This window comes from Festucalex cinctus, chromosome 13 (assembly GCF_051991245.1).
Source record: "Festucalex cinctus isolate MCC-2025b chromosome 13, RoL_Fcin_1.0, whole genome shotgun sequence".
Lineage (NCBI taxonomy): Eukaryota > Metazoa > Chordata > Actinopteri > Syngnathiformes > Syngnathidae > Festucalex > Festucalex cinctus.
In genome coordinates, this window is record NC_135423.1 from 5,225,646 (window position 1) to 5,246,176 (window position 20,531).

The 20,531-nt window shown below is 40.9% G+C and overlaps 1 protein-coding gene across 2 annotated transcripts; it reads right to left on the reverse strand.

The window, feature by feature from the left end:
- Nucleotides 1-366: 366 nt before the first annotated feature.
- caln1 (calneuron 1) lies at nucleotides 367-19,584 on the reverse strand. 2 transcript variants are annotated; one of them, XM_077541858.1, is made up of 6 exons: nucleotides 19,336-19,584; nucleotides 12,325-12,446; nucleotides 9,850-9,993; nucleotides 8,700-8,812; nucleotides 5,878-6,034; nucleotides 367-4,756 (listed from the first exon to the last, which is right to left on the reverse strand). In XM_077541858.1, the coding sequence occupies exons 2-6, from the start codon at nucleotides 12,437-12,439 to the stop codon at nucleotides 4,629-4,631; spliced, it is 657 nt and encodes a 218-aa protein (XP_077397984.1). In that variant the 5' UTR covers nucleotides 12,440-12,446; nucleotides 19,336-19,584; the 3' UTR covers nucleotides 367-4,628. The 2 variants fall into 2 exon arrangements, with proteins under 2 accessions (XP_077397984.1, XP_077397983.1); XM_077541857.1 differs by lacking the exon at nucleotides 19,336-19,584 and adding an exon at nucleotides 16,285-16,566.
- Nucleotides 19,585-20,531: the final 947 nt, after the last annotated feature.

Here is a 20,531-nt window from a genome sequence, read left to right on the forward strand (position 1 = left end):
ACTCCAATGCATATGTCACACCTGAACCCTACTAGCAACAAAATTCAGATTCAATTGCATCATGTAGTTTGAGTTCCAAGTGTCCAGAAATATCATACAGTAGTGAAAGGCAAACAACATTATCTGAAAAGAATAATATTAATATACAGTAAGCTAATGCTAGGGGGTTAACTATACGTTGTTGTTGTTTTTTATCTAAGCATGTTTGGTATCGGGAGAAATACAGAAAATCCCATATGGAGGAAAAAAATAACTTGTTTTGACTGTCATTTTGCGTTTTCTATGAGCAAATGGGATTTTAATTGAACCCATGGCCCACTGAATGGCAAGGCAAAAAATAAAATAAAAATGGAACCACACAGTAGATATTAGAAAAACAAAGATTTATTGCATCATCTTGTACACTTGTTCAGTATTTACACACTGAGCCTTGTTAAATATGACAATTTAAAGTCTATATACATGTTTGTTCAGTGTCGCACATGCAGTGTGTGTGTGTGTGTGTGTGTGTGTGTGGATGTGCTTGGTTAATATTGTGGTGAGCGTGTCCATGCTACTCCAGAGACACCCGGCGTCCCTTTCCCTGCCAAATTAAAAGCTCAGGAATGGAGGCATGCAAACATTCCTGCTAGGCTAGTTTCCAAAATAAGAAGTTCCTCTGAATGGAAGGACCACACACACAAACTGTTGGAGGTAAAAGGTTAAAAAAAAAAAAAAAAAAAAAAGTGTGGTTTTCTGTACACTTTTTAATGTTTGTGTCTCAAAATAAATGGGATGCTTGGGAAACAATAGCTGCTGTAAGACCAGGGGTGGGCAAAGTGTACAGCCCTCTATGTTCTTTAATCCATTCATTGTGAATAATAAAATAAAAGCAGATTGAATGTATTTATTAAACTATTTTAGTCGTGCATTTACTATATAATTATGTGTTTTAATAAATAATTGGTTAATTAATATTAATTACATTTAGTATAAAATATAAAATGATAATCAATTATTTTATTACTAAAATAGTTTACACATGCATTAGATATTAATTATTTTAAATACATAACTGGTTAATTATAAATATACTAAGCATAAAGTGAAAAAAAAAGAAAATTATCAGTTTATCATTAAAGTAAACCACTTATGTGTACATTTAATTGTTGGTTTTCACGAACAGCCTAAATGGTAGGGATGTAACGATAACTGCAATATCGTGATATCGCGATATTAACACTGCCACAATATATCATTGTCGCCATGTCACGATATTAAAAGCAGCACATCTGTTAAAAAGTCAGGTTGTTTTCCATTTGTGCAGTTCTAGCACCATCTGGTGGCTAGCTGTTTTTTTTTTAGTGCAGTTTAATTTTCACAAGGCATGTTTTGGATTCTATGTTTAGAATCCATGCTAATGGACAGATGAAGGGGAACGTAATAGGCTTGTGATATGTGGAGGAACTCAATGTGTGCGTGCATTAGCAAGTGCCTCACTATTAATAATAATAATATACTTTATTAAGTATTATTAGTGATGGTAGGTTGTTTATATGTATTGCTGTCATGTACAAAAGCACAATATTATGTTGTTGTTTTTTTAGTGTGAGCTTTTTTTCCTTTTTTTTTTACATTGCTCCCCACAATATCGTGATATCGTATTGTGATGTTTGGATATCGTTACATCCCTACTAAATTGGCAATTCATCACAATTAATTAACAAATGTAGCATAATTACTATTTTTCCATTACTTTATGAAACTATTTAACATGTTTTACATACACGTTGTAACTTTATCTTATCTACAAATGACGTGGCCCATCTGTCTATTTTGAAAATCTTTTTTTTGCCCACCCCTTGATCTTTCTCACTGGACACATCATTAGGTACACTTTCAATTAAAAAAAAAAAAAGGAAAAAAAAAAGTAATGTTTCTCCCTTCAATATTATTAATTTAATAAAATATTGTATCATAATAACGATAAAACATTTTTAAATTCTAATAATTGTGTAACGTCATTAGTGTGTAAACCACGCCAACACACTGTTTGCTTGTTGTCCACTAGAGGGCGCGCTTGCACAAAGCTTGCTGGTCATTCTGTGACGTTTGTGTTATGGCTTGAAACACGCATTCCGCCTCAGAGTGACGTCCTCCGGCGCAAACGTGTTGCTGTAGTTGTGCGGTCACAGTGTTTTGTTACTTCATAGGACTCACATACGTAACACGTGTGGGCGGGGCCAGAGAGACCACGTGGCTTCTTCCTTATCAGTGCAGTGAAAGCGTTGTGACTTTTATGCTGCTTTTCAAACTCAGTTCTTCAGTGAACAAACGCTATATCGCAGATTTAGAAGCAATTGTTTTGAATGGGTTTTTACAGTATACAGTACCAATTTAGAGTTCAGTGCTGTACCACAACGGTTTCTGCGGCGACCACAAATATGCAGATAAAATCATCCAGTTGAATTTTAACTAATTTATGAAGCTCCACTTTCCTTTGATGAGCTGCGTTACGGTAAATGCATTATTCTACTATGACCACTATAACTTAAAGGTTTACGTTTAGATTTTGTCATTCTGATTAAAATAATTCCGAATGAAGAGCTCCAGTCAATTGTTTGCATGTAATGTGATCAATTCCGATCTGTTGTATGGAAGTGCCGCGATTTTTCATCGGAACAGCCATTTTACAGACGTGTGACATGCGCAGATTATATAAACATTACGTGATTTATCAAGATGGAGGTCTTTGATCTATTGAGCACAGCAGTTGCAATCATTTTATATTTTCATTGATTGATTTCATTCATCTGTTGAGCATTTTCATTTGGTTTTGGCCATTGGGTTTCATTCCAGCAACAACAGAATATGAATGGTTTGCCCTGCAATTGGCTCGTGACAAGTCCACGGTGCGCTTCACTTCTCTTGCCAAAGGTTTTGCCTGAATGAGGACAAGCTATAGAAAGTGGATGGATGGATATTGTGATATCGGTATTGCTGCTATATGTGCTTGATCATGTGTAAAGCTTATTATGCAAAGTGACTTACTCGTCAATCAATCGTTAATCGGTCAGTTAGTAACACTGAATTGATTCATTAAGTCAGAAGACGGAAGTGGACACGCGCGCTCGCACGCACACACAACACAAACAGAAACAGCACAGATGGACGAGACGGGACAGCGCCGCCTGGTCTCCTCAACACACTTGGTCGCCGTGTGAAACAGAAGATGGCGACAAATGGGAGGAATATTCATGCGCTGGGGAGGAGGAGAAAGGTGGAGAATGAGAGGGGGATGAGAAGAAAGGAAGACAAGGGAGGACAATAAGGAAGATAAAAGAGGATTAGAAAGATGGAAAGAGGAGGACAAGAGAGGTGGGTGAGCAAGGATAGGAGGAGCTGGGGGGAAAACTAAAGGAAGAGGGGAAGAGGGGAGGAGGGAAAAGGACAAAGGGAGGAGAAGGAGGAGGACAAGATGGGGAAGAGAAAGGAAGATGCAGCAGGAGTACGACTAAAAGTATGAGGAAGGAGGACAAAAAGAAGAAACAGATGAGGAGAAAGAACAAGTGGAGGAGGGAAAAGAAGGCAGGAGGAGGAAGACAAAGGAGGATACAAGAGTAGAAAAATGCAATGAGGAGGATGGTGGAGGACAAAAATAAGGAACAGAGGAGGAGAAAGGAGTGGAAGAGTAGAAAGGAGAAGACAGGAGGATAAGAAAGGAGGATCCAAGAGAGTAGGAAATAAATATTTGAGGAGGATGAGGGAGGATGAAAAAAATGAGGAGCAGAAGAGGAGAAAGGAGGATAAGTGGAGCAGTAGAAAGGAGAAGGCAGGAGGAGGCGAAAGTAGGATGCAAGAGAGTAGGAAAAAAAGAGGAGGATGAGGGAGGAGGACAAAAATGAGGAGCAGGGGAGAGAAAAAGGGATGAGAGGAGGAAGGGAGGACAAGAGCAGGAGGAGAAAGGAGGAGTCATGACAAGAAAGGAGGAGAAAGAGAGAATTAAATGAGGAGGAGGAGAAGAATGAGGGATGAGAGGACAAAGAGGGAGGAAGACAAGAAAGGAAGAGGACAAAGGAGGACAAGGAAGCCTAGAAGGAAAAGAGGACTGCAGGAGGAGGAGGAGGACAAGGAACGACAGTTAAGGTGAAGGACAAGATCAGGAGGAGAACAAGAGAGAAAGACAAAAAAAGAGGACGTTAGGTGTTCGGGGGTCCTTGTCTCAAAGAAATCCCTGTTCGATCCCCGTTCGGAGGAATTACAGTCCAAACTGCCAGACTGTATTAAAAAACAACAATTCCCAGCATTCCTTGTGGTAGCCAGAACTCGTGTTCACCGTACTTGTGTGAAGTTGCCAGGTTGGACGTGTCCTGTCCCTCCACACGCATCTTGATGCGGTCCACGTGGACACCCTGCTCCGGAATCAAGCGCTCCTTCCCATAAGTGGGGTCCATCTGCACAAACAAAATTCAAGCGCTCCTTCCTGCCGCCGGCGCCGTGTTATTGCATCATCAGAAGAGGACAGAGGAGGATTGTGGGTAACGGCAGCCCTTGAGAGTCCCTGCTGTCGGAGTAAAGGGGTGGAGCGCGAGTAAATACTGGTGTGTGTATATGTGTGTATGTGCGTTTATATGTCACAGTGGGCGTGGCTACTCCATGCCGTTCCTCAGCATCTGATTGGCTGCGATCAGCATGACGCTGATGATGAACGCCATGGCGAAGGCGCAGATCAGGCTCTTCCTCACGCACGTCTGGCGGTTCTTCTTGGACGGATGCACTAAGGACAGAAGAACAACAGTCAAGCCGCAGAGTTTACGGCGTGTCCTTCAATGCAGCGTGTCAGTCACAACAACCTAAAACCCTTTCACGATTCATCAGTTTTCATTTCTATCAATAAAGATATCCATCAGTGGAAGATGGCCAATAGAGGGCGCTAGGACACCGCCCAACACGTGTTGGCCGGCATCTTAATTTTCTTGAAGACAAAAAAAAAAAAAAAATGGGGAAAAACTGATTTAAAAAAAAAATCTTTGTTTTATATAATGAGTAATGTTGTTACTAATTGACTGTTGTTAAAAGCTTGACATGCTCAATAGCTTCTCAGCCATGCAATAGAAAGGACCAAGGTGGGGCGCAACATTCCAACTTGCTAACCAGCTAACTGGAATATTAACAAGATAGCTAGCTAGCTATCCATCTACCTCGTGTTAAAAGCTTGACAGACACAGTAACTTGTCAGCAATGTAATAGAAAGGACAAAAGTGGGGCGCTACATTCCAATGAGCTCACTAGCTGCTAGCTTGCTAGCTAGCCATCTACCTGGTGTTAAAAGCTTGACAGGCACAGTAGCTTCTTCCCTGTGATGCAATAGAAAGGACCAAGGTGGGGCACTATTTTTCTCAACTAGCTAGCTGGAATGTTAAAAAGCTAGCTATCCAGCTGCCCATCCATCCATCCATCCATCCATCCATCCATCCATCCATCCATCCATCCATCCATCCAATCTACAGTATCTACCTGGGTAATCATCCATCCATCCATCCATCCATCCATCCATCCATCCTCTACTGTATCTAGCTGGTTAATCATCTGTACCTGCCATCTATCCGTCTACCCATCTAATATCATCCCCCTCCCAACCTCACCTTACTCATCTCCTCAGCCTTATTTTCCAATCCTCATCTCCTTCCTTCCATCCATCCTCTCATCCTCCTCGGCACCTCATCCTCACCTCCTATCCATCATCTTATCATCTCCTCCTCCCGCAGAGATGACAGCAACTTCGAATCAATAAATCAGCAGGTGACGGGAGATTTGACGAGGAAATGCCAAATACTTTCTGACAGACACTCTTCGAGTATACATGTACACGCACACACACAGATGTACACGAGGTACCTCCTTCAAATTCAGTCTGACAGTTTCCCGCGTTCTCCTTGAGGCTCTCTTCCTCGTTGATGATTATGTTCTCGATGTCCTTCATGGTCAGGTGGTCTCGGAAGGCGTAGAAGAGGACGTTCTTTAGCTCCTCCAGCGTGATTCTCTGCATGTCGAACTACACACATAAAAACAAAATTGTGGCACAACACGGTCTTACACTGCTTTTCTCAGGTAAACACAATCACGTTAGGCTAGCGTGCAGATTGAAGTGTGGCCTCCTAATGGACTCATTGAGTAGTGTCAGGAGAAGACAGATGCTGACTGGCCCTAAGCAGAGTGACGCATGTCTGGCACCATCCAAGCCAAACCTGCATGTCACCTGTCCTTGGGGGAGGTCAGCGGCCCGATTGCGGCTGCCTGAAGCTGGTTGCCCCCAGCGACGAGGGAGAAGCAGGCGGTGGCAGATAAGCAAAGTATGAAAAATTTATTTTCCTGCACCAGCCAGCGTCCACCGTCCTCCAGAGCGCACGGCGACCTTTACGGGACAACATGGCCGCGGTGATGACATGCAGGGGAGAAAAATATAGAGGCCGACGTATAAATCAATCCAATTATGGACCACGATCAAAAGTGCCCAATCAGGAAATGAGAAGTCTATTAAATAATTACATCCTGCTTCCAGATAAACAAGTGCGACAAGAACCGACTTGTCAAAATCATGTGTGGTATGTTTTGATTCTCTTTAAGTACTTTTTTTTTTTTTTTTTTTGTATGCGTTTCCCCACAGAGAGCACATCGAGGAAGGGTGGGGGTACGAGTCCATGAATTGAGAGTCCTCTGTATCTCCCGACGTCGTTTAGCAGCTCGAAGGTGAAGAGCAAAGTCATCAATAGCCAATTAGTGTCAGCGTGATTCATTATTAGCGCTATTAAGCCCGGAGGCCTCGTCGCTCGTTAGCCGACCGCGCCGCACATTCAGCCACGCTCGATAAACGCTGCTGCAAACAAACAAACAAATCTTCTGCCTCACATTTCTTTGTCCTTGGCGGAGGTAACAATACATTTATACTTAAGGGAAAAAAAAAAAAAAAAAAAAGCCTGTAGTTGCACAGCGGAAAATAAATGACGATTTGGAGCATTGCATCACTTTCACATCTTATCTTGAAATAAAATAATCTCATCATCATTTAAATAATAATGTAATGTCGGCCACAAACTCACACGTACATACATTTGCATATGTCATCTTGACGCAGGCTTATTTGCATTCAAGTGCAGCCTCACCAGTTGGTTTAATTAACTGTGACACAGACAGTTTGTTGTTCTGCACCAAAATTCTTAAGTTTCAGCAAATGATTCAGCACATTTTCGGCATTCGACCCCTCCCACACTTCTCCAACCATTCAAACGTGGAAATATTCAGCGCATTCAGGACATCTATTTTTCATTTTCACAATACTCTCACACTTTTCATGATTTCATATTTCCCATGAGATCATTCCCAAATCAACCCTTCCTTCCGCATTTCTCAACCGATTCAAACCATTTCAACCTCAAGTTCCATATTTCAATAATTACATAACTTTTCAGTCACTCAGCCCTTCATCATTTACATACAACATAAATTGCATTCCCCAGTTAACCAATTAACAGAAACATTTTGTCTTTTTATAATAAAAATTGAGAATTGTGTGCAAACAGTAATCCACCCATAAAGAAATACTTTTGAATAATGAATGTTTTCATTCCACACTTAATGGCTTGTAAACCAACAAATTAGTTAAATAACGCATTCATCATAACGACTTGCTTCAATGAATGGATGTGATTGGCTGGTTAGATATTGTGTGGTTTTAAATGTGCACATATTTAATGAGGTGTGTGGTGGAAGACGAATGTGGTGCACTACACAACAAAAGTAACACATGGGTTTTCTCCATGGGAGAAAACAAATTAGTGTAACAAAAATGTGCAACACCAATGTGTAACACACAAAAGTGTAACATAAAGACTCATGCCACAGACATGTAACACGTTTCTGTGAAACTATACGTTTGACACAAACATTGTCGCAAAAACGTGACACAAATCAGTCAATCCAAAACATGTAACACGAGAAGAGTAATAAAAACACGTGTAACAGACAACTAAATTAAAGCTGTAGCTAATTAAGTATCTGGTGAATACAGTGGCGTTCCTAAGCAACTTGGCACCCTAGGCAGGATTTCTGGTAGTGCCCCCCTGGAAGCTAGGACAACGTTATCAATATAAAAATAGTAAAAAACAAAACAATTAAATAAAATTGTAAGCACGTCATGATCGTATGCGGTTCATTTGCATGTGCTCATTGTGCTGTGTTGCGTGTGACACCTCATTTGCATATGGATGAATTAGATCATCAGAGTACGCCACACTAAGCTCTAATTAAAAAAAAAAGAAAAAAAAAAGTCTTCATGTGGGAGCAGCAAGTCAAAGGGCTTCTGATCATCATCCCACGGACGACAATTAGCGCAATAAGAGCTTCCGGGGGGGTCTCTTAACGCTCGCCAAACGAGAAACAGAAAGCAAGATGGGCAAAGTAACACGAGAAGTGTATTACTAACACATTAAACACAAACGTGTTACACAAAAAAATTGTCACACAAATATTGTGTAACAATAAGAAGTGTAACACGGACATGGCAAACCGCAAAGAATTGCGTCACAGACTTATGTCACACTGACACAAATAGATGTAACGTAAATGTGTAACACAAGAAGAGTAACACAAACGCGTTCAACAGATGTTTGTAACACAAAGAAGTGTGAAGCCAAATGGTGGCGTTGATGCCGTTACGATACCTGCCAGAAGATGGTGTCTATGGTGCTTCCCAGGAAACCTTCTCTGGTTTCGGAAGAGAGAAGTTTTGGTCCCAGGATGGTCATGAACTCCTCAAAGTCCACTTGGCCGTCACCTTCACAATAAAACAAAAATTACAAATAACATGATAGAATTGTGTTTTTTTTTGGGGGGGGGGGGGGGGGGGGATCTGACAGATGGTTCTTCACACTTTCAAAATAAAAGCCGGGCCACCCCACAACATGGAGGCTGTTACTTCATCCTTTCAAAATAAAATGTACAAGGTCACATGAGGGCAAATTCTTCATCCTATCAAAATAAAAGAAAACACGCTAAAACTGACTATTCATCCTTTCAAAATAAAATGAACAAGGTCACATGAGGGCAAATTCTTCATCCTATCAAAATAAAAGCAAACGCGCTACAACTGACTATTCATCCTTTCAAAATAAAATGTACAAGGTCACATGAGGGCAAATGCTTCATCCTATCAAAATAAAAGCGAACGAGCTACAACTGACTATTCATCCTTTCAAAATTGAAGCTGACACACCACAAGGTCCCATGGTGGCAGGTTCTTCAATGCTTTCAAAATAAAAGTCAACACTCCACAAGGTCATGTGGTGGCAGGTTATTTACCCTTTCAAAATAAAAGCAGTTATACTATAAGGCCACATGGCTGCTTCATGCTTCAAAATAAAAGCCACCTGCCAGATGGAGGCTGATTCTTCATCCTTTCAAAATAAAAGCTAACAGACAATAAAAAGGTCACATCCTGAGTTATTCGTCATCCTGTGAAAATTAAAGCAGCCAAACCACAAGGTCACCCAATGGCTGATTATTCATCCCTTCAAAATAAAAGCTATTCAACTAAAAGACCACATGGCTGCAGGTTCTTCATCCTTCTAAAATAAAAGATACTACACCACAAGTGGCACATTTTGTTCTTTATCCTTCCAAAATAGAAACTGTCACACCACAAGGTCAAGCAGTGGCTGGTTCTTCATCCTTTCAAAATAAAAGCGATGCACGCTGGCTCCCTTGCTCTGTTGCATCATCAAGCGAATGCTGGTTTCCGTCTGGAGTGACAACTATTGATGAATTATTAACCAGACATGCAAAAGTGTGTGCGCGAGCGTGAGCCTCCCTCACCATCCATGTCGAGCCGCTGCATGATGATGGCGAGCTCCACCTCGCTGGGCATGTATCCTAGCGAGCGCATGGCCATTCCCAGCTCCTGCTTGGAGATGAAACCGTTCCCGTCGCGATCCAGAACCTTGAAGGCCTCCCGGATCTCTGCCACGCAAACATAAAGTTGACTGGGTCCGACACGCCACGCGTTTGAATTGATTTCATGTTAAATTCTGATTGTCTCGAACCATTTAAATGACATAAAAACTTACATTTTGACACATTTATACAGATAAGTTAAATTATATTAATTTGAAAAAATTAAGTGATTTTTCTAAACCGTACCTGTTGTCTTTGTTTCTTAATAATGTCCAGGGGTCAATGTGACCCGCTCTAATTTTTAATCATCAAAATACAACACATAACACAATCAACATTTTTAAATATTTAAAAAACAAAAATGAAAAAAACAGAGGTCAGCAGACTACGTTTAATCCATTTTCGCCCCTACAATATTTCCAAACGGGTTATTTTGACCCAAAACGTAACAGGAGCGTTAATGGGTTTTTACAGTACACACAAAAAGTCACAATTTAAAGTTGCGTGTAGTACCACGTTTCACCACACCATGTCTGGCAGCACTGAGCTCGAATGGATGAGATGCTGTGGATTTAAAAGGAAGAAGAAGAGGCAGAGACTGTTCCCAAGCAAGCTCACAGAGCAGAGAGAATAATTTGTTTGTGAATAATGTTTTACTGTATGGTTTGATTGAATATTTTGTTGTGACAATACGCAAAATTGAGTTTTCTTTGTTTTTATGATCATTACGCAGTTGTTTGAACTTTAAATTTACTGTAACATCAGTGCTAATTTCTGTTAGCTCATCGATAATGTTATCATCAAGCTAGTGGACTGCTAGTTTTAGTTGAACAGTTTGATGATCAAATATGCAATATTTGATTTTATTTTGTTGTATTTGTCAGCTATACAGTAAACTTCAACTGGGAGTGACAAATAAACAGCTTGAAGCAAGCACGCTCTGCTCTTATTTCTTATTTCTCTTATTTCGTGCAAGTGAATCTGCATTCTTCTTTTTACCTAGTCTCCCTTTTTTTTTGACAGCAAAAACAAAACTTAATTGGGAACTCCTGTTGACTGTAAAAACCCATTAAAAAAAAACATCCGCAATATTTCAACGGCGCAAAGGAAGAACAGCGATATAGCAGGGGAAAACTTTATTATATATGAAATATGGACTTATTAATACGGTGCAGATACTGTCCACGCTTATGAATATGAATGGAATACGGACTTAATGCGGCGCTGATGCTTTCCAGCATATTAACACTCTTGTCACAGCCTCTCTCTCTCTCGTTCTCTCTGCACAAGCAATTTTCCAGGTGGTGCCTTAATGTGACACCATTGGATTCCCATTATGTGTGTGCGTGCGCGCGCGCGCGCGCGCGCTGTGGCGCAGTATAATCCATCAGGTGATGGAGCCTCTTAGCGGTCACAGTGCTAAACAAAATACACAACATCAAGCTCAATAAAAGTTAATGCCGTGTATGCGCGTAAAGCGCTGTTAGCGATTAGCGGCTAACGCCATTATTAACTGTGCAAATAAAAAGTCAGTGATTAAAAAAAAAAAAAAAGTCGGGATGGAGTTAGAGTCAAAATGGCGGCCTGGGTGCAGAGAGGCTGATGGCCTTCAAACGACCTTCACGTTGACTCAAAAGTATTGGAACGGATGTTGTGAAATTCATGAAAAACATTTTGTTACGTAACCCTAACTCACAATAACTGCCTCCAGCCTGTGACCTTTGCCAGACTGTTGCATTCTTCATTGGAAAGGCTTTTGTGAGGTAGTTGGATCATATCGGCAAAGAAGAGGTGCTCACTGGCACAGATTTAGGCACTTTAAGAAACTATATTTGAGACAAATACACTTTTATATATTATATATATGTTCTGTTGTTAACATGTTGATTGTGATGTGTATGATAAATTTGCTATGATACAGACATTGCAATGTGGCAGTTTATTATTATTGCTGCACATATAGTATGCATTTGTTGCATATGTATTGCATGGCGTGCAGCGCGCTGCAGCAGTCAGCGCGCGCGTGTCGATTAGTATGCAGCCCATATTTTTCTGCTCTGACTTTGATGTGTTTAGTTGCACTGCTGGCTGGCTTCGTCTCGAAAAAAGTGGAAAAGCTGCGGCGCGCACACAGACACTCCACTTTTGGATTATTATAACAAGCTTGATAGAAAATAACCCAAAACATCTCCAGGCGAACTTGAAACTCCTGACAGAAAAGATGAACGATGCGCTTTTGAGGAGAACTTGTGCTTTTGGGTTCAAAAGGAGATCAAGTCGAAAATGTTTCTTATTGCGCTCGCGTGGTGCCGTTTCGAAGGGTGAGACCGCCGTCCGTCTCAGGTAGGTCACATCAAAGGGAAATGTGAAATGGGAATGCGATTAGATGTGACTCACCGTGGAGTTCCTCCACGGAGATGCTGGCCAGCACGTCGCTGTCGGTGTCCGAGAGCGAGCGACTCAGGTAGTTGCCTTTGTACAGCAGGCCTGCGGTCACGTGGTGGAACGGCATCTTCTCCCTGGCAACACACGACGACGCTATCAGATTTGTTTTTTTTGGTGAAGCAGCATGTGGCTCATCATCCAAAGTGGTTAGAACCCTAAGTGTCTGCTTTGAACCAAAACAGCTTTTTGAGACTTTTTTTTTTGTGGCTCTATTAATGATAGACGTCACGTGACTATCAAATGTCAAGTAGTTTCAGGTAATTTCAGCTACAGAGGGATGCATTTTCAAAACATTCATGAGCTAGTTTCGTGTTTCATGGAAAATTTTGCTGCTACGGCCCGGGGGCCATTTGTGGCCATTTTTTTTTTTTTTAAAGAACTAAACTAATAAAAACTAACAGAACCACCCTGAAAACTAATAAAAACTAACTAAAATGAAAAATTCCAAAACAATAACCATAACTGCCATATCATAAATAAATTGGTTTATATATTGTAGCATTTTCCTAAATATGTAAAAGCACAAATAAATAAATTGTACAATTTTTAGGACTAAACACAATTTCTCTTCATAGCATTATGTGGCCCTTGCGTCCTTCTGATTTTTTGTATGTGGCCCTCAAATGAAAAAGTTTGGACACCCCTGGCATACATGAATCAAAATTGGTTGCCGTCGGATAAAAGAAGAAGTAAAAAAAAACAAAAAAAGAGTGAAAAATTAAAAAAATAAAAAAATAAAAAAGGAATGAATGAGTGGTGTTGAAAATGACCATTAAATGGCGAACTTAAAACAAAATGGCAGGCTTCCTGTGTCTTTTCAGGCATGGCTTCTTGAGACTTTTTTTTGTAGGTCTACTGAGAATAAAACATGTCTACCAAATTACACGTTTCTAAGTCAAACTGGCTCCAGGGGCTGATTCATTTTAAAATCTGTTTGGGTGCTCTGGAGCCAGTTCATCATAAAATGGCCGCTGTAGACCAAATTGACACACTTCCTGTGTATTTTCAAACATGGCTTCCTGAGACTTTTTTTTTTCGTGGGTCTATTTATGTGACAATCCATCCATTTTCTGAGTCGCTAATGTCAATCAAAGTCAATGTCTCATCCTGTGTCTTGAGAATTTTTTTGTGGGTCTAAATATGACAGATGCGACCAATTTCCTGTTGCTACAGGGTCTAAATTCTTTTAAATAAATCCAGCCAATTCGAACCAAAATGTCAGACTTTGTGTGCCTTTTTGGGCATGGTTGCTTGAGACTTTTTTTGTGGGTCTACTCATGATCAACATGTCTACCAAATTAAGTCCAACCTGGTTTGAATTTTCAAAGAAAATCTTCACATTGAATTGGGACGTGGCGAATGTGTTGTAGGGATGAAGGTCCTGATCGAAAATGTTGCCAAGTGCTGCCCGAGCTATCTCGAAGTTGACTTTTTAGTGTCTTGAAATTTGTTCCGTGAAGTGAAATGTTCATATAAGTGATAAACGGCCTCCTGAGGCCTCCTCTTGGGTATGGTGTGCCAGCTAAAACAAGCGCTTCCATAAAAGAGGGCCGTAAACAATAATAAAGCAAGCGCAACTCATCCGCTAAATGGAAAAGTCACACAGCGAGACACACTACGAGACTACTGAGTGTGACTGCGTGTACCGGTATGTGTGTGCGTGGGCTTGTGTTACATGGACTTGTGAGGACCCAGAGGAAGGTGGTCTCATGGATGCAGCAGGTCTAAAAATATGACTTCTCTTGCACGATAACTTTTTGCACGATTGTTTTTTTCTTTCAAAAAGCTAAACAATACAATATGTCAGTTCTGTTTTGTAGATTATGATTATTTTTAATGTATTGCTGTATGACAGAACTTAAAATGAAAAAAAAAATGTTTTTTTTTCTTGGAAAGAACAAATTTTGTTTCTAGAAAAAAAATTATAGTTTACAAAAACATGTATGATTCTGATAAAAAAAAAAAAAAAAACTTTATTCCCCGATAGTTATCACATTTTTCATTTAAAAAGTGTAACTTATTTCCGTGAAATAGAAACTTCATACATTATACAAAAAATGTAGAAAAAAAAACAATCACATTTTTCATTTAAAAAGTGTAACTTATTTCCGTGAAATACAAACGTCATACATTATACAAAAAAATTCTAAAATAAAAAATAAAAAACCTTTATCCTAATAAGATTCTTACTTTTTCTATAGAAAAAGGTTTGTATATTTGCAACCACTTTTCCTAACATAAAACTATTTTTGTAAGACTATGCTGTGTTTGTTTCTCGTATGATCAAGACATTTTTGTCCTGAAAAAATAATACTACTTTATTCTTGTACAATTACTGTATATATTTTAAAGACAAAATTGTGATGTTAATAAATAAAGAAATATACGTATATATTTTATATATTTTTTTTTTTTAAAGTATTATTATTATTATTATTATTATATTGTAAAATTAAGACCTGTTAAATTAAGACCTCAACTTTTTCATTTAAAAACTATTTTTGAAAAGAAAGAAAATATGTAACTTTATTATCATGAGGTTCTAACTTCTTGATTTTTTTTTTTTTAACAAGATTTCAACAAATGAGAAAAAAAAGTTGTTCAACAAACATTTGTTAAAACACATTTCAACAATATTTGACACCTGTATTTTCCCTTTCAGTGACAGTGAATATTTGGCTCCAAATATTGGTTATCGGCCTCCTTGACTACTAATAATCAATATCGGAATCAGCCCTGAAAAAAGACATATTGGTTGATCTCTACTCGTCTATGTTATAAAATGTACATAGATACAATATTCTCTTCTAAAAGACTGATTGTGCTTTCTCATCTCATCTGTCATATTTGCATATTACACAATTGATGTATTGTGTGATGAATTAACTATATTTACTCATGTGCGCACTAAAACAGTGTGAAAGTGTTTTATGTGCAGCATAAAAGCCCTTAAATACGACGCCGTTTAACGCCGCCCGAGCCTCAGCACCACTGACATCCCATAATAGTAAATCTCCCCAACAATTCACTGGCTGCGACACACACACACAGAATCACAAACACAAAATAACACACAAATGTAACAGCAACAGAATAGAGTTCCTTTCAGGTGGTCGTTTTGTTTTTTGCACCGTCAGATTTTGTGTTGTGTTGTGGTTGGTCAGCTGGTACAAGCCCCGCCCTCTGGATGTCACTTCCTGACGGATGACACCACGCCGCAAGCTGATTGGCCACAAAGGCATCTATTATGTTCCTTGATGTTGACTGGCATCCAATCCATTGCTTTTCTAGATGTGTCCTGACAATGACTGGCGACCCGTCAACTGTTTGTCTTGGTTGACATTGGCTGGCGACCAGTCTATTGTTTGACTATATGAGCCGGGCACTGATGGTGACCAATCCATTGTTGTTTGTCTGTGTAGGTATCCTGACATTGACTGGTGACCAGTTCATTGTTGAATGGCGACCTGTCCGTTGTTTGTCTATATGTTCTGACATTGACTGGTCGCCAGTCAACTGTTTATCTACTGTATATGTGCCATGATGTTGGCTGGCGACCAATCAAATGTTTGTGGCGAAAACTCCCATAATTTCCCTACCACCGACTGCAGACCGGTACTTTTTTTTTTTTTTGTCTAAACACAAAGTCACTGTCAGGACCCACCCTGACATTGACTGGTGACCAGGCCAGGATATGCCCCGCCTCCTGACCAAAATCAACTGGGATAGACTCCAGCCAACCCCCGACCTTAATGAGGACAAATGCCACCAAAAATTGAATTGTTGATATTCAACAGCAAAACGACCGGTCCGACTCCCAACACTGCAGCAAACGCGCTTTCGCTTCCAATCTTTCAAAGCCACCTGCGACCCGGTTCAAATGGACCGTGACAAGTCGGCGGGGGTCCTTACCCACAATGCCCGCCGTGCAAATCGGCGGGATGCTGCGCAAGGACGTGGCTCGAAGCCCCGCCGTCCCTCAGGTAGTACCCTGGAAGGTCGCCGTTCGCCTCCGCCGCTCCCCCTCCTTCCTCCTCCATCACAACTCCGGCTGGCAGCCCCGCAGCCTCATCAGCCGCGACGACGCCAGCGCGACGAGCATGCTCGTCGCTCGCCCCCCCCGGGCCGCCGCACGGCTTTGAATATTTGAGCGTGGAAGCAGCAGGTACCGAACGCCGACTCCTCGTCCCGCTCTCTACCCTCTCCCGCCGCCTCTTCATCATCCCTCCCTTCCCTCCCTCTTCATCCTCAAAGCGACTCCCTCCCACCCTGCTGACATTCCTCCAGATGCAAGAAGCACTCCCCGAGTCCCACTTAGACACTGAGAAACAATGATATGTACTCCAGACATAGACGCAAACATTTACGACAAAGAGACGGTAGAGAGACGCAGGAGAGAAGGTAGAGACCCGCGAGACAAGGTACGGAGACACGCTTGAAAACGAGAGAATGTAAACAGATGAGAAAGGAGACACATGAGAAACCGAGATAAGCTCACAAGAGACATTCGAAACAGAAGAAACGGCGAGAAAGTAGAGAGGCTTTGAAGATGGAGAGAGGGTAGAGTGACCTTAACGAAGGAAGAGACGCATTACAGACAGAGAGATGCTTAAGAGAAGGTAGAAATCGTACATGAGAATGGAAAGAAGGTAGAGACAAGACAGACTGTTGACATTTTTGCAAGACAGGTGATGAGAGATTAGAGAAAGTGCTACATGAGCGAAGGTCGGGAGTTACACTGAGATGCAGACAGGGTACAGAGATAATAGAGAAAGTAGAACGACACATGAGAAATGGAAAGCGGTAGAGACATACTGCAAATGAGGAGGACAGAAGTTAGAAAGAAAAAGAGACCAGAAGAAGAGAGAAGCTAGAGTGAAACATTCGAAAGCGAGAGACGGTCAAAACATGCACGAGAAAAAATAGTCATGTGGGAAATCGGGAATGGACACAGACAGACATTGTAGAAAGAAACAGAGACCGACAGAAGAGACATTAGAGACAGAGAGAAGGTAGCGAGACAAATTTCAGACAAGAGACACATTAGCGATGCAGGAAAAAGTAGGGTAACATTAAAGATATATTGGAGGTAGACAGCGATAAGACAGCGATGTTAAAAGGAACCCCGGCTGTCATGACAAGTTTGTTCTATATTATTTATTTGGTTGTTACTAACATGAGATTCATTTTTCAAAAATAATTTCCAGGTTAATACATTTTGTAGAAACTTTATTTGGACGTACGCCGCCATTGTTATTTACGTCGCAACGCATTCCGTGCATAGTGACGTAGAATGGCGGTGGTTCTCTGCCGAGCAATGTGAAATGCCTATCAGGAAAGCAAGGTAAACCTCCAAAAGAAACAACATGGGATCCGGAGAGTCACGCTCCCCCCACACGCAAGAGTTTTGATTGTCCCTTTAGGAAGGTAACGTACATTGCTCGGCAGAGAACCACCGCCATTCTATGTCACTACGCACGGAATGCGTTGCGACGTAAACAACAATGGCGGCGTACGTCCAAATAAAGTTTCTACAAAATGTGTTAAACTGGAAATGATTTTGGAAAAATGAATCTCATAGTTATGTTAGGAACAACCAAATAAATAATATAAAGCAAACCTGTCATGACAGCCGGGTTCCTTTTAAGAACAGGAAGAAAGACACACCGGAGACGGTAGAGAGACTTTGTAAAGCAAGAGAAGGTAGTTAAAAATTTTGAAATCGACAGAAAGTAGATGAGACATCAAGTTGACATTCCAACACAGGACGCCAAATTCAGCCAGCTCATGGTGCTATTTTCATTATTTTTCATGTACAATTAGTACCTTTAAAAACACATTTTGCAACTTGCCGTCGACTGAAAATGACATCACAAGGGGTCAGGTACCCAATCACAGCTCAGCTTGTGAATGTCACATGGCCAAATCTAGAAAACAGGTGCAAGTTGCAATATGTGTTTTTAAAGGTACTAATTGTATGTGAAAAATTATGAAAGTATCAAATTAATTACAGACAAAATATTATCTTTTTATTGCTACAATGGGCTAAATAAGTGAAGTATCTCTTTAATATTGCATGAATTCAACCGGAATAGTTGATCAATGCATGGGGGCCGCCATGTCAGTCGAAATGGTCTTCAGCTAGAGACCGGAAGTGATGTTAACCTTGCCTGCTGCTATTCAATTACTGTACACCGACTGGCAGATTTTGAGAGTGACGGATGGATTTCATCGTTCAATTCTGGGTATGATGAACGTGGCCGTGACGGAAAACATACTGTGGCCATTGAGTACGACTGTCACATCAATGTGAAAGTGATAGTCCCCACCCCTCCAAAAAAAAAAATAAAAATTCAGATTCGCTCAAAGCTCTGTAGAATTGGTGAAAAAATGTCACAATCTGGCGAATTTGCACTCGCCAGAGCGAAAACAGCTAAAATGGTGGCTCTGTAAGCAAGTAGATGTGATGTTTTGAATGTTTTTTTGTTTTTGTTTTGCTTGTATCTTGAAATCTTGGGCTTCACACCCCTTTAATATTTTGTAACATTGTGATTTTATAATCAATATGTATTCAAAGAAAGTCAAGTGGTAACTACCGTGGTGGAGCCGTCTATTGACCAGCCACCATTGGTAGAGAGATGCAATTAAATGTTGAGTTGGAGAGAATGTAGAGAAGGTAGTGGAGACACAATCAAGAAGACACAGAAAATCTTGCAAAAAAAAGTATCACGTCAAAGAAAAGTGTGGTTCTGCGGACACCACACAGACAGACAGTTTGAAGCGACAACCTATGGTGCAAACCTCTATTCGGGGGGGGGGGGGGGGGGAGTGAGTACACAGACAACACACCCCCCACCCACTAAAAAACAAAAAAAACAAAAAAAAACAAAAAACACATACACCACATGTCAATCATCCAACAGGTGTTGTAAGATGACCCATCCATGGACGGTGCCAACTTACCAGTGCGCTTGTGTCAATGCCCTCTGTTCTTTCAGTACTGCTGTGATCCGCTCCCTTCCAGGTTCTTGTCTCCGTCTTCTTTCTTCTTGTCCCACTTCCTAAAATTCGCAGCCGTCTGTTGCCTCCATGTCTCCAACGTGTCTCATAAAAACACAAATATGAAAATTACATTTCCGTGACGACGTGTTGCGGGCTGCTCTCCCTCCATCCTCCATCTCCTCCTCCTCCTCCTCCTGCGGCGGGAAAAAGATGATGATGAAGGTGATGGTGAGGATGATGAAGAAGACGGATGAGAGAGCGAGCGCGCTCGCGCGCACGAGCGGACCGATTGGCTGCTTGCGGTGACGTCGTCGCCCCGTTGTTTTTCTCGCTGTCAATGACACACTTTTTTTGTTGATATGCCGCGTACGTGTCCGGTGTGGATTTACTGCCAACTGTGGTTGCTCTTTTATTTATTTATTTTTTTTAAAGGCGCGAAATGGGTACTTAAGACTTTCCGAACCGAGCCGCGCACATGGGCTTCCCACGTAAATCACACGGAGAGAAAGTTTGAGTCTGTCCCAATTGTTGTGGAGCGCAAATTAAGTCTAGCCAAATGACCAATTTGGTCTAAGGTACAGAGAGAAGGTAGAGAAACAGAAAAGAAACTAGCAGACTCATTACAGAGAACGTAGAGACAGACGACAATGAATAGAAAGTAGTAGAGATGTGAGAAAAACTAATAAAAACAGAGAGAAGGAAGCAAAACAGATGGGCAGACACAAGCAAGACATTTGAGATAATGAGAAGGCAGCAAGAAATATTGGATGTAGCAAAGCAAAGACGAGAAGCTAGCAAGATAATCAAAATGGAGAGAAGATAGCGAGAAACAGAGATAAGATAGTAAGAAAAATTCAACACAAAAAATGTATAGACACAAAGACGGCGAGAAGCTAGCGAGCCACGTGAGAGTTGGAGAGAAGTTAGCGAGAAAAATTAAAAACAGAAGGTAGGAAAACAAATACAGGGGAAGCTAGCGAGATACATTCGAGACGGAGAGACAGCAGCTAGAAAAACAAAATACAGCGAGGGGGGAGCGAAACAGAAGGTAGCGTAAAAAATGTGACTACATTTAGTCAGGAGCTAATTTAGCATAGCGTTGCCTAAAAAGGTGTGAAAATAATATTCTGGCAGACCATATGACAGCTGTCAATCAT

Bases quoted from the DNA above. Each gene is read 5' to 3' on its own strand.
- caln1 (XM_077541857.1), bottom strand. From the start codon at position 16,412: ATGGAGGAGGAAGGAGGGGGAGCGGCGGAGGCGAACGGCGACCTTCCA. The intron at 8,813-9,849 runs GTGAGGGAGGCT...TTTATTGTGAAG, and splicing joins GCAGCGGCTCGACATGGATG to GTGACGGCCAAGTGGACTTT. The intron at 4,757-5,877 runs GTACCTCGTGTA...TTCTGTCCTTAG, and splicing joins TCAGACTGAATTTGAAGGAG to TGCATCCGTCCAAGAAGAAC.